This window comes from Channa argus, chromosome 16 (assembly GCF_033026475.1).
Source record: "Channa argus isolate prfri chromosome 16, Channa argus male v1.0, whole genome shotgun sequence".
NCBI classification, from domain to species: Eukaryota; Metazoa; Chordata; class Actinopteri; order Anabantiformes; family Channidae; genus Channa; species Channa argus.
In genome coordinates, this window is record NC_090212.1 from 1,283,221 (window position 1) to 1,298,542 (window position 15,322).

At 37.0% G+C, this 15,322-nt stretch overlaps 1 protein-coding gene across 1 annotated transcript in view; it reads right to left on the bottom strand.

Moving 5' to 3' along the window:
• The window catches only part of si:dkey-288a3.2 (protein phosphatase 1 regulatory subunit 37), a 60,276-nt gene extending 46,222 nt beyond the window's left edge, over nucleotides 1-14,054 (bottom strand). The window contains exons 1-2 of the mRNA XM_067480911.1: nucleotides 13,615-14,054; nucleotides 12,024-12,124 (exon numbers count right to left, since the gene is read on the bottom strand). Coding sequence (XP_067337012.1) covers nucleotides 12,024-12,124; nucleotides 13,615-13,780 — 267 coding nt within the window. The 5' untranslated portion in view covers nucleotides 13,781-14,054. The remainder of the gene's footprint in view (nucleotides 1-12,023; nucleotides 12,125-13,614) is intronic.
• Between the last annotated feature and the right edge of the window lie 1,268 nt (nucleotides 14,055-15,322).

Here is a 15,322-nt window from a genome sequence, read left to right on the forward strand (position 1 = left end):
TTGCTCTGTTTATGTATACAAGAGGCTGGTGTGTAATTGGTAGAGGTGGTTGAATTTCCCCCGGTAATCATCTTAACAGACACATGCACACGCTCATGTACACTGTGTGAGAATGTGTGTGTGTATGTACATGCAGTGCTTACGTAAATATAAAAAGCTTTCAGTCAGTGTTAGTTCAGAAAGCAAGATTTGGAGATGACATTGACCTTATATAAGCTTAATTAGATTATTTTATTTAGTAGGACTCCAAAAATATAATAATCCTAACGATTCACGGGCCTGGCTAATATATTTACCACTGGATTTAAATTCGGCTCATCAGCTACATCATTTTTTGTTTTATAAATTACAAAGGTTCAATTAATATACCCTATGGTCCTGTGTATTGTTTATATATTATCTTATTTTCTATGTAAAACAATAGAAACTGTTGTGTTTGTGTGTTCACTAATTGTTCTCACCTATTACACTTATAACAACTCACTACATGACATATACTATCTGACATTCAAATATATTGTGTGTATTTTTCCAGACTATAAACCTACAGCTCTGCCTCTGGAACCTAATTGGAGAATCCGTCTCAATCCCCATCAATGTCATCATCCCCACTCTTAGTGGTTCACGTTGCTTTCACCCCCACTAAAGTATTAAAGCTTCCTTTTAACCTGAGGACATAAAAAGTCTCCTTGTTTCCAGCTGGACTTCAGGCATGTTTGTAGTGATTATGTCCAGTTTGGTCAAATCCTATCATTTGCTGGCATTTCTGTCACCTCTGAAAGAAAAGAAGACAAACTAAACAAAATCAGCATCACTGTGAGCAGGCGTCCGGCTGCTTGTGAGACCGGTTGTGTTGTGGCACAGAGCCAGCGAACGATGCTGCTCACTAAGAATGTGAAGGCAACTTGCTGGCTGGCTAAACATATCACACTTGGAAATTCACAGACACACACACATACACACTCACACACATAAAGGAAGCGAAAGAAAGAGGCACACAAACGTTCAGCATTTCGTCCTTCTCACAAGAAATACAGTCGTGGCTGTTTTTCATCTTAATGAATTTCTGAACTTGTTCGTCCCTCTCCGCTCGCCGCCGCTGCCTCGTGGTAAAAATCAGAAACTGAAGGCACCAGCTGCCAAATCGACTGATGTGTTAGGAGGGAGGGAGCGATAGAGGACAAAATGGAGTGATAAAATAAAGACGCAAGGAAAAGACAAACTTGACTTCTACAGAACTCATCTCTGGTGCATTCACTGTTCTCCACTCAACCGTGTGGAGCTGCTTTGCCTCTCTATGAGGCTTTGTATTAAAAACTGCTCAATTCTTCTTCTTAGCTCATTTAATTAACTGACAAAAAATTCATATAAATATATACATATGTATTTTGAAAAGCTCTTCAGGGTTAAAAATCACCCCCACATTTTCCTTTTAGCATGTTTTCTGCAATAAAGGATAAATTATTTAAAATAACACGACCTTTTATCTCACACCCTTTGAAGGCAGCAAATTAAAAATGTAAATTGGTAGCTAATTAATATGCAAATGTATTCGTTCTCTGTTAACAATTAGCAATTAAAGCTGCAGTGTCTAGAAAGAGCACAGACAAAATTAGTAACTTCATTTATCATTAAAAAGAGAGATCTAAAAATTGTACATAAAATTCTAATTGATTTCTACACTATTTGCCACTGTCGCCGTCTTTGTTCATTCACAGCACTTCTGAAATACATGATACCGTGTGTTGAGCGACTTAATTAATGCCACTTTGTGTAGAATATACTGTCCCAATAAATGCTCAGTGTCAGAAATAATGTACATATTCAGTGGTGAGTGGCAACTGCTTGGGTTGGAAGTGTGTGTGTGTGTGTGTGTGTGTGTGTGAACATCACAGCATGCAGCCTCAGTGCTTCAGCAGTCTGATCTGTGTGTTTGGCTTTTTTTGTTCATTTAACTGCTGAATTGAACAATTAGATCTGCAAGTTGATTTTGGTATATGATGGAGGGAGAAAGAGAGAAAGCACAGACAAGGCTGCAGCATTTGAATCTGACACTAATTACTTATGAGAAATATTTAAAATACAATTTATTACAATGATTATCTAAACCAAAGGGTACATCTATATTTGATAGCAAGCTGTTCAACATAATAAATTATTGTTTTCTGTAACATTTCTGAATGTGTCTTCTAAAACAGACCAGGTTTTGTGCATGTTAAAGGGTAGAAGTGATGCATTGACAGGGTCTGTTCACAGGCAAACATTTGATTTGATCATCAAACCAGATAGTTGCCCATGTGCACACAAACGTCATTTAGGTCTTTGTGTCAACACATTGCAAAAGTGTAGGTCTGTAATGTATTATACCTTTGCTTTTTCACTTTACAGACACCACAGTGTCTAATGAAAGCAACTCATTCCTCACACAATTTGGGAGGAAGTAGAAATTTGAGCTGTGTAGTTTTCAGACAAGAGGCTGATTCCTTCATATTAGACTATATGAAATATAAACACACGCTTTCTAGAAAGGTTGGGATGCTGTGAAAAATGTTAGTTATAACAAAATACCAAAATTTGCAAATCATATAAATTAATCGTTACATATAAAAATTTTGTTTGTGTTTTTTGCCAGCGACGCATCTGAGTTTTGCTTATTTCAGCGACACAGTGCTAAATGACATTCTGCACATATTACAACATGGCTCAGTAGAAAAAGAGTCCAAGTAAGAAAATCACCTAGTGAAACATTTAGAGCAATATGTGGAGAAAAAAATCACAAAGTAGGCTGTGAAGTGTTGAGCAGCTGAAATTCCTATTTGTTTTAAAACTAAATCGTCCTCAGTTTCCTGTTTCCTGTTTGCAGTGATGTTATAAGAAAAGGTGATGCAAAACAATGCCCTTGTCCTACCTTTTTAGCAATTTGTGTTGTTGTAAAAATGAGGAATTTCTTATTGTCTTATTGTTGTTACTGTAACCAGATGTGTCGCCAGAGGGGACACAGGCCATCCACAAAATCTGGTTGGTCACCGCTGAGGCCACCCATGCCACATTTTGGTGGTAGGCACTGGGCTTCTTGTTCTGAGCATTTCTTTCAGAAATCATTTAAAAAATATTTATCTTTTCTATATTTTTATTGTAAATTTAGGGGTATTAATAAAGTCTGTCACACTAGACTGCAGCTACGTACTATGAGTAGGTTTTTATCCCTCACTAACTGTTTACTATTTTAAATTTAAAATAGTAGTTGTAATTAATTCGGAATACATAAAGTTACATATTAAATAAACACATTATAAGATCCATAAAAAGTCTCAAAAGCCTTTTTTATATTATAGTGTGACATCTGAAAACTTACTGTAAAGCCCCAAATGTGCCACCCTTCTCTGAGTGTGTTGCCTCGTCCAGCCACCTTGTTACAACACAAAGTAATCAACAAACCTTTAGTTGGCAGAAACTCAATTCAAATTACAGCTCTTTGGATTTCTTTGCAAACACCCAGTGTTCATCTGCTTTTTCTGCACACACAGATGGAGCCAGATTAATACCTACAATTTGATTATTTATTTTTTGTATTCATGCTTTTCTACATCGTCATTTATTTTAACAAATCCTCTGACCTCTGTTAGGATGATTAGGTCAGGAGTCACCATCATTCCTGAGTAGTCACACATTCTGTGGCTTCCATAAACTGACCCATTTATGAAAATCTGGATAAATAAAATCTAAATAACTATATTCCACTGGAGCTATGTGAGAATATATATATGCTACACATGCAGCAGTTTTAGGGCAGTTATGAAGTAAAGAGAGGGTGATCACAACAAGTAAAAATAGCATGATTAGAATATTATTTCCATATGCATGAACCTGACAGATGTAGGGACTCTTTACGTGTCGACTCCTCTGATGACAGGTCCTCTCCTCGGTGTGAACCGTCACTGCGTCCAGGCATGTAATGTTATCCCACTCACAAAAGCACTCATATTAGTTGCGCGACCAGTCGACCGTGCAAATTCAATTCAGCGTAATAGTGCACCACCAATAGTGCATCACACATGCCTTTCACTTTAACTGCAACTGCTCCCAATTCAATTAGCAACAAAGAATGTAAAACAGACTCTGGTACATGTGGACAAGATGTTATCCTTTTTTTTTTTTTTTTTTTTCAGTTATGCACGCTGTTTCCCAAGCAGCATTAAAGCAAGATGGTGGAAAGGTACACTGACTGTAGCATGTAGTGGTTGACAGTGTGTGGAGGCCGTCTGAACGTCAGACTGGAGCATGTGTTAGTCGACCCTGCTTCTCTTTTTTTCCTCCCCCCATGTGATCGGCCACGTCTGCTGCTGTTTGCCATTTCAAATGTGCCACTAAGCGCCCCGTTATCGTCGTCTCGTCCTGTAATGAGAGGAGCGACATATCCCCGCTGTTTCCTGATAAGCCCTCGCACTCAGACGCTACTCTTCCTCTTCCTCCTCCTCCTCCCTCTCCTCTCTCTGCTTTTATTTTGCATGCAAAAGCTGCTAACAACCACCAAGGAAAATAGTGTGGCACTTACTTAGTGACATTTACCTCGCTGCCGACTATTCCACACACGGGAGGGTGCCGCAATAACAATCAGCATGCATTTAATTTAAAGAAAAAAAAAAGTTCCCTTTAGAATTACACAGGCAAGGAGAGATATAGCTTTCTGAGTGTGTGTGTGTGTGTGTGTGTGTGTGTGTGTGTGTGTGTGTGTGTGTGTGTGTGTGTGTGTGTGTGAGGAGCTATAACAGTTGTGCCGACAGACTTCTGCAGTGCAACATTAATGCTAATAAAAAGAGCAGAGAAAGCAGCGGTGGTCTGTAAAAACAGATTTTCTCTTGTCTTTTCATTTCTGGAGGGATTCTCTCTTCCCTCCTCCTCCACCCTCCTCCTCAGAGGGATTTATCCCAGAAAAATAACATTTTGGGGAATTGAATCTGACCCTATGAATTTAAGTGAAGCGCCTTGTCATGCAAAGCCTTTTTTTTCCTTGGCTGTGGAATAAATAATGAAAGTTAAGTTGTGGTAATTGATTTCTCTGCAGTCCACTCAACTGAATAATCTGCAAGGGAAATAACCACTAAGCTGTTCATTAGAAGATTTGCCAACATGCAACTAATTCCGAGCTTATATTCTCCAAACATCATGGAAAGAATACAAACTTGCAGTTGAAGCTTGCTTGATTTCGAAGCTTTTGTGTTTGGAGAGTTGGAAAAAACCTTACATAGAAAGAACCTTTTTTTCTCAACAAGATGAAAGTAATTAAGGAATAAATAAAACCATTAGGAGCGAAGGAATATTGAGCCAGTCTGAGCTTAGTTCACTTCAAATAAGCTGATGTATGTGAGCAAAATTACAATTTACACGATACAAGGAAGTTCCCTATTATATTCAGAAAACAATGAAGAGTAGATAATAAAAATAACTGTTGTGATGTTAAAAGATACCATTAAACATATGTGAAAGGTTGATTTAGGCTCATTCAAGAAAAAAGTACTACACTTTAAAAAAGTGACATTAGAAATACCAGTGCCAGTATTTTTCGCAATATAAAACTGCAAACTGTGTAGCTTGTGTTTTTAATAGTTTACCAAAAAGAAATGTGCTCAATGTAATTATGGTTTAATAGACATTATTAGAAGTAGAAATGAAATGAATAAAAATTCAGTAGCAAGCAATTTTTTTTTTACAATGTACCAACCCCAATTAAAAAACTTTGGGGCGATGTGTAAAACGTAACTAAATAGAGAATGCAATGATTTCCAAATTTCATCAACCCATATTTTATTTACAGTAGAACATAAACAACATATCAGATGTTGAAACTGACACATTTTACCATTTCATGGAAAATATTAGCTCATTTTGAACTTGATGGCAGCAATACATCTTAAAAAAGTCAGAACAGGGGCAACAAAAGTCTGGAAAAGTAAGAGGAGGGGGACGATCCAGCTTGTTATCAGCAGACAGTTCTAAAGCCTGCTTCTCTGGTGGTGTGGGGTGCATTAGTGCCTATGCAGTGGGCGGCTTACACATTTGGAAAGGAACCATCAATGCTGAAAAGAACATACGTTTTAGAGCAACATATGCTCCAATCCAGACAACGTCTCTTTCAGGGAAGACCTTGCATATTTCAAAAAGACAATGTTAAACTACATTCCTGCATCCACCACAACAGCATGGCTTCACAGGAGATCAGTCCTGGTGCTGAACTGGCCGGCTGCAACCCAGACCTTTCACCATTAGAAAACATTAGGCGCCTTGTGAATCAACAAATTCAGCAACAAAGACCTAAGACAGTTGTCAGCTAGAATGGGACAACATTCCTCTTTTAAAACTCTAACAACTCGTCTCCTCACTTCCCAGATGTTTACAGACAGTTGTAAAAAGAAGAGGGGATGCTACACGTGCAGGACTAAGCAAGCAGGCAAAAGGAAATAGGTGATTTGTAACAAAAAAGGGTTTTTATTTAAAATATTGGGCCCATAAAGGGGTCAACAAACCAAACTGGACTCAGGTGAATAACAAATTATCTTTAAACCGCACTAACCGACACAAAGTAGCACGACTTAAACTCTGTTTTTTTGATCATTTTTTACTTTATGTTTATTTTTTTGAATGCAAACAGCACTAACCATAAGAGTTCTGAATTACTTAACATGCAGCTTAACATTATTCTAACTCTAACTCAAAATGGCTCCAAAATGAGTTCATCATAATTACTGCAGAACTATGGGTTAATTTACCCTTCAAATGAAAACAATAACTTTAGACCTTACAGTAGACACTTTATAGAAGTACAACAAATGTTCAAATGAATTCAGTTGAAAGATTTTTAATGGGTGAATTAAATCCATGAACAACACAGAGATTTACACGAGACCATTGAAACTAACTGACAAAGATTTTTAAGTTCCACCAGGCAGTTCACTCAATTCAATTCAAATCAACCAAACTAAGACAAGTCATAACATCCTATCGTGTCAGTCTGTACCCTTCTAGACATTTCTGCACTCCCCTTTTCTGACAATGATTCTTATTTTGTATTCCTGTGTTAAATTTTGATCATATTACATTTTCTTTGAAGACTGGACAAATCAGTCCATCCATCGATCAGGAAATGCCCCTTACATTTTTACACTACCACCGTATCAGCTTCTAACATGATCCACAGTTATTTCTCAATTAGAATAGAAATCAGCATAGTTAAACACTTCCCTTGTGCCAAAATAGTCATGTAGAGCCAGAGCTTGATCATCTCAATTACCTTTCTGATCACAAAGTGGGCCCAACAGAAACATGCACAATTGACAGTTTGCACAGTGGAATCACAGAGTTTAAGCATGTTGGCCTTAGACCCCACTGGCTCTAGCCTATTACTGTTTACCACTCCTATGAAGATGTCACCGACAGCAATACTGTTTTATCCACTTACAACATTTCAAAGGAGTGTAGAGGGGCCCAAGGGTGCAAATAAAAAAAAAAAAAAAAAAAGCTTTAAATAGTCTTCAGTGCTCGTCCTCAGGGGGATCGCCCCTTGCCTGAAAAGACCTAATTTAATAAATTTGCTCTTTAGGCATTTATCTTTTCGTTTTGCATCGTCTTATTATAAATTCATTCACATGCAGCCCTTTTGGTCTAAATATTGCCCCTCTTAGCTAATGCTTAACCATACATATTTTACTCTTTCAGGAGGACCACCTACATTCGTTTCCAATGCAGTTGGGTTCATTAGCACCTCAGAGATAATACAGCGGCTGTGTGCTTAATGTAAGCACTGCTAAGTCTCTAATTTTCCACAAATAATTCCCCTTGATCTCAAATTAAATTTATGCAGGGGGTGTTGGTGGGGTGGGGAGAATGCTGTGTTTTTTTTAAACGTGGCTGGTCCAAGTAAAGTAAGTATGTACATAAAATGAATTATAAATGGCAGACTGTGTGTTTCAAGTGTTGCTATGAGAGTTTAAGTGAGTTTGTTTTGTTGGAGGGTGAGAGAAAGAAAGAATGTGTCTATGTGATACTAGTAGCCTAACACAGAATTCAATAGCAATACATTTTCCTGTATAGATATATCATGCTGTTCCGTTTATTGTCTTTTAGTGTCTATCATAGTGAATCAATCAATTAAGACAAATGGGGGTTTTACTTCTAGAGGCGCAAAAGTCAATGGAAAGGCATGATTTGCCACAACTAGACACAAATTTGCCTGGATAGGCACCTCAGACACCTGATGAGAAAAGGGGCCCCTGGGCACAGAAATGAAAAGACCCCCCACCTTTTCTTTTTCGTATAATTTTACATTTGTTTTCGGGTGGTTTTGTATTTTCTTTGCCATTTTATGTGTGTCTCTTGACATCATTTTTTGTTGTCTTGTGTTTTAAGACATGTTGTTTTTGGTTGTGATTATTTTGGTCTGATTTATCTTACTTTCAGGTTATTGTCCATGTATGTGAAGTATTTTTGCATCTTGTAGTGCATCTCATTGTGTCTTTCTAACTGAGCACTTTGAGAAACTAATTCAGAGGCTCTGTCTCTCAGGCCTTGGGCCTGCGCCCTGTATGCTCTTTGATCATCTTTGGGCAAAAAATTATTTTTCTAATCTGAAACATATTTAACTTCTATTGGAAATGATTTAACTTCCCTGGGCTTTAGAACTTTTTTTTTAATCCTTTGACACAGGAGAAAAAGGAGTGTGTTTGGAGGAAAATGGCAGCTACTAACATCTGTTTGTTAACTGTCACTGTTCAACATGAATAAAAGTGGACTGCAAAGTGCATCAGTCAAATATGGGCAAATAATGCTGGTGAAAATGAGCTTTGCTTTCTGTCTGAATGCATCTACAGACTACTCACACACAATCAAAGTGACAGTTTCTCTCTCATCACTGAGGAGCCGGATTTTGCATTGAGCTCCTAATTTAACTACTCTGCTCTGGACATTTACTGCATGTTTCCATCACGCTACCTGTGTGGAGTAGAAATTATCATGAAAAACATATGAAAATATGTTCTAAAGTGTGACTGGTTGTTGCTAGGTCGTCTATGTTACATTTGCATAAATTGCCACTGGGTTGATGCGTTCTGAAGTTCATTTTACAATGTGACATTTGTTAGCTTCTGCAATTTTGTTCAAAAGTGAACAGAAAGGACAGAAATCTACTTCCTCTTTCAATCTCATACATCTAAAAGAAGGTTGAAGAATTACAAGTAACAAACTGTACAGTGGTTTGTGATACATCAGATTGAGACAAAGCTGATATAATAGAGATAATTTTATCCTTTATGTTGTTCAACATACAAATGAATCTACCATAAATATATATGTTACACTGTTAGTAGACAGACCAAATCATAACCTTGGTAGATGTCCACACAATCCCCTGATGAATCAATTGCCTAAACTACTAAAGACATAAAATAAGTAAATAATTCAATTTTAAACTACTACTTGCATTTATAGTGTGTACTAGAGGGAAAAAAGTCTCTCACTAAAGTCAAGATCATATGCCAGACAACTGAGGTCAAATGCAACTAGACCCATGCCAACAACTGGTTTAATTGCAATGACTGACTGGGCAGCATTTTTTTTTTATCTTTATCTTTAAAATAATGATATCATCACTCATTGTTCGTCACAAATGCCTACAGTAAATGTGCTGGCAGAACCTGATTGACAACCCAACAGAAAAGATAATTTGTAACCTAAAAAAAAAAAAAAGAGTTAATTATTTTATAATCAGAGGTACAATAAATATTTGTAAATGAATAATCTCTTCTCCCTAAATATCAACTTGCATCAAGTGTGTGTTTGTGTGTGTTGTTTGCAATTGGAAATTATTTGCATTTACTCTAAGTTGAGCTGTGTCTAGGAGTTAACCTGCTTTTATCCTCTTGTTTAAAGTAGAGATGCTCTTAGCTTGCTGCAGCAATAAGCCTGATGGACCCAAATGTTTCAAATTATCCAGGGGATATCAGTATTTGTGCATATATATTCACTGTGTCAAGAGTGAGTGTATATGGATACAGTATGTATTGGTACTACACAGTCAGTATTCATGTGTCTAGAATTGTCTACTGTTACTGCACATGAACATGTGTTTTTAAAAGAAAATCAGAAGCTTACTATCAGATACAATCCGAGGGGGGGTGACTGTTTCATTTCTTTTGGTCTTGCACCAGGTTATAGTGTTGATATTGATCCTCCCTGGAGTGTTGTAATATTATTACATGGTACTGTTATTTTGTGAGCAGAGTTGCTGATGTTGCATAGCAGAATATGGTTACACAAACTTGTTTTAAAGCAATATTTCAATTTGCTGGAGCATGTTTCTTCTCTGTTGGAGTTTAGACCTGTTTTCAGTGTTTACTGTAAGTCTTTAAAAATATCACCACCCTTCTTTCAAAAAGAAAGCTGTAGGGCCTTGGAAAATGTTAATAAAGAAACAACCATATATAAACAAGATCCAGAAACATTGCTGCCTTCTTTGAGTTTGAGCTCATTTTAAATTGAGTGGGGTGAACTGGAAAACTGTCCGATGTATGAAAGTTTTAACCTTTTGCTATTGTCACTATATCAAATAATTTTGGGAACCTGTAATATTAAAACGCTGCTCCTGTCAGCCACATGTTGCTAAAAAAAAACATGCACAACACAAAGTTGTTGGTGAATCTAGAGGCATGCACGCATACAGTATGTCTCAAAAAGGCTGTAAAGAACAACGTCTTATGACAGATAACCATGTCCAATTTGTCATGATCCGGAACCTCAGTTCCACTTCCTGCCCAGGACTGTTATTTTGTAGCCCCTTTTACCTGCTTCCTGTCTCATGTTAATTCATCATATAGTTTTCACCTGTTCCCTGGTGTATTTATACCTGGCTCTCCCCACAGTCCCCTGCCAGATCCTCCGTCTCACTCCTGGACAGTGCACCTTGCTCCCTGGTGTACCTGACATGTGTTTTTGGATTCCTGATTCTTGTTTTTTAACTCTGTTCTCAGTTCCCGATCAGTTTCGTTTGTTCTGTTTTGGTTACCTTATTCATTTATCCTGGTGTTTACTTAGGTTTTGTAGTCTAGGTTTAACCTTGTTCGGCATAGCCCAGTGATTTTGTTACCTGCAAGTTTTTTCATGGTCTCCTCTTAGAAGGGATCTTCTGTTAGTTCTTAGTTGATTCTTGAGTTTTTGCCTCATAAACCGGTTATCAATTTACTCCCTCTTGCTGTCTCTTCACTTGGGTGCGTCCTTACCCACAACGTGACACAATTCTGTATTAGTTCAACAAAATGCACAGATGTGATTTGATTGTATTTTAGGGATTGCCTTATTAATGCTATCATTGAGTGTGTTTTCATTTATATTCCCTACATCGCTCGGCACCTTTTTGCTGACACTGAAAAATGTGTGCATAATGAGTTGTGTGTTATGTGTATTTGCAGGTTAAGGTCTCCAGCTTTAGTGACGCACAGAAAAAAGGTGTTACTGTCACTCCGACACAAAAAATCACTGCCTACAAATGTTTAAATACACACGAACCACCTCCCTGTGTAGTGAGCAGAAATGGGCCAACAGTATGGTTACCATGGAACAGCTTTCTATAAAGAGCAGCCTTGTAACCATTTTTAATCTTATGATTTTAATACACAGAACTTTTGCCTGGTTTCCCTGTACTAAACACATCTTGAAGATCTGAGACAAAAAAAACTTGGCAGGAAATTCTAAGACGTCTTGACGTTGCAAAGAGCTGTTCCAGACACTGCAGTTTTCAAACAAATTTGACTTTATCTCAGCCAAAAACGATGCGATTGTAGTTGCAACACCTTGGAGATGACGCTGAAGACGGAGATGATCATCTCCAGTAGTCGCAACAGGAGGTTAAGGCAGAAAGGAAGGGCATAAGTAGACCCATGCACACACAAGACGTGTATCTTTACTCTCAGTAAAACAATTCTCTCGTGCAGTTTAAGTACAAAGCTAGCATTACTACTATATGTGAGGCAGCATACCTGGAGCTGTTGCAGGATGTGTGACCTGGGTTGGACCTGGTGTCTGCTGCAATTCTGCTGGTAGGCCACCATTACCTCTTTCAGGGTGAGGCAGCTGTCACCTAAAACAGAAAAGTACAATTATTCACTGCAGTAATGTCTCAGCATCCCAGTGAGCCGCCACCACCAACCATGTAGAAGTGCTTAAGGGGTTTAGAAATACCATACGGTAAACTGTGCAGTCCTCTGAGTGTGTGTGTTAGTGGATATGACAGGGAAGGTGGCAGTCAGTGAGAATGACATTAGTGTCTGTCTTTTAATAAATCAACCAATCAGGCATCCCCATTTATCAACCACAGCCTTCTGTGATGAGAAATACCAGATGTGTGGGAATACAGAGGGGTTTTTACAGCTGAAACATGTAAATGGTTTGATCTTTATGTATCCTTCAAAGGCTAAATTACATTTCATATTTATTTAGTTAGATGCATTTTAGACTTACTATATGCTAGAATGGTGGTGGAACACTTGCTGTAAACTACCACAGGATGTGCCTGCTATTTTGTGAAGCATCTACATGGACATATTGTCCATACTGTATCTTATGATCCCACATAATATCTTACCACATCTAATCCGCTTACAGTTGTTTCTCTCATTTTTATAGTCATTATTTGTGTTCAGGGGGTGAACAGACATCATTTGAGATTCCTTTAAGGATTATAATATGACATGCTATAAGGAACAGATCTGTAAAGGGCTCCAACTCAAACTGCTTAAAGCCAACATATCCCCACTAAAGGAGAGAAAAAAATGATCCCAGTCTGTTTTTGTGGTTATTTTGCACATTTTGTGTGACATTTCGTGCATCTTTAAAAATGTTATGCTTGTCTATTTGTGGAAATATTTTGTGCCTTTGTTTTAACTTTGAAAATGTTTAGCATCTCTTAAAAGTGGAGTTGCATTTTTGCATCTTTGTTGTCTCCTACTAGTGGTTTTGCATCTGTAGTCTATTTATATCTTTACTTAGTTGTTTGTAGTTTGTAGTCTAAGGTTTTTGTACCTCTTTGTTGATGTTTTGTGTGTCTTCGTACATGTTTACATCACTATTAAAGTGTTTTGCATTTCCGTGTGGCCCTGTGTAGTCACTTAATACATGTTTTGCATCTCTTCGTGGTTATTTTGTATCTTGTGTCATTTTGTGTTTCTTTGAAGATCCTTCCTTTAAACCTTGTTTTGATGCTGATACTTATTTGTGTGTCTTTGCATTTTTTTGTTTTCTTTCAGGATGACCCCTCAAAACTTCTTGGGCCTCTAGTTCAGTAACCCATTTATGTTGAGGTGGTAGGAGAAGACACAATTTGTCTGGCGTGGAGTCTTCAGCACTTTTTGTGTGCATATTCCCCAGACAACAGTAATATGTTCAGAGGCATTTTTGCACACACAAACCGTATGAAAACTAATAAAAAACTGAAATCATCAGTTATGATTATCAGAAGTATACTGTACACTAATTTTTACATTGCATAGTTATTTAATTTACCGGCATTAAAATTGATTAACCAAACTATTTACTGTATGCAACTTGACAAAATTGTTAAGAGTCACTCACCCATTCTGTCAGTGTTTCTGTGCTCAGCAAATCCAGAAACTATCTGTTCATCAGGTGGGAAAGAGACATGTTTTCCTCCTTTCCTCCTCTTCTCCCATTTCTCGTTAGGATTTTCAGCTCCATTATCACCCTGCTTCTCATTTTCTTTGTCACTACAGCGTGTCATTCCTCAGTTTAGATTTCCACTAGAGAGCTTTTAAAACTGAAAGCAAAGGGTCAGCTCACTTCAGGCACAAAACACTCAACATGTCAAAAACCCCTGTATCTCCTACATGGAGCCATGGCAACAGTTCCTAAAGTAATCCTGTTTTAAAGAGGGAGCAGAAACATGTTAATGTACAAACAGTTGTACTGGCGGCCCTCTTCGATGTGAAGTGCTGCTCTCTCCACTCTGTGGCACTTGGAAAAACAAGACACAAAAGAAACAATATCTTATTCATGAGTTGTGTGCCAGGTTGCAAGTGAAACCCAATATGTTTGTATCAAATGACACATTCAAAATAGGTGAGACTCTGCACATTTACATACCTATTCAAATTCAGCATTTACAACCACATCCAGAAATATATTGGCAATAAGATGGGCAGGTATTGTATAGGAAACTACGTGTTTATTTCCCTGGTTCAATATGAAGCAAAGGTGCTACATTTGCATTGCTAACCCTTTTTTTCTTTTCTTTTTTAAATTCTGTTGAAAATAAATGGAATTGTCCAGATCATATACAAAATGTGAGGACACAAAGTTCAACATAGCCGTTTAATGTTATATAATATTAAATCTTGTTAAAAAACAAAAAATATATTTAATATTACTTTATATTAACATCTGCACTAATTAGTTGTTCTCATGATTCTAATGTCTATTCAAAATGTAAAGTGGGTCACTAATTGTGACAAATGTGTAAATAATTACAGTGTCAGTCTGCAGCTTTTTAACCTCTTTTGAGCAATTACTTAAGTTTTCTTGATGAAAAATTCGCTATGTTTTTTTTTTTTGGCTTCTGTAACACACAAACATTACAGTCATGATATCATGCTATTTTTGGAATATTGTTTTTTTTTTTTCTGGTCAGCTTTTATGTCTTTCCAGCACAGCATCTCAGGTAAACCTTTTTTTACTAATGTAGGCCAACTCAGAATGTACCATCTTCCTCCAGGCTATGCTACAGTATAGCATTATAATGGAACATACTAAAAGAAAAAAAGAGTAAAAAAAAAGGATAAAAGAGTCCCATAGTAATAATCTAGTTTTAAGATCTCATTAATTTATTATCCTTATAGTATGTGGCTACATTTAATGCGATGCTTAAATCGATTACCACAAAATCTACTACACAGAAAACAGTGATTTTGAAAACCAGGAAGGAAAGTGGCAGCCTAAAGCTCATTTTGCCCTGGGCTGTTGGTGTGTTGTTCTGGCCATGGTTGTAGACCGGTCACTACTTATTTTTGTGTGATTTGTGTTAATATTTCTATGTACTGTTGGAGAGAGGTTAGATGTCAACTTAAAAATTAAGAATATCACCATCTATCATGCCATTTTAAAATTTTCACAAATTAATATAAATTAACTTGGTAATTTATACATAAATATATTAGATATATTAAATATAAATATATTATAAATATATTATTATATATTATATTAGTGTAAATATATTAGATTAAAATTATGAGTCCTTTCCAGCGCAATAAACCCAAGATTTGGA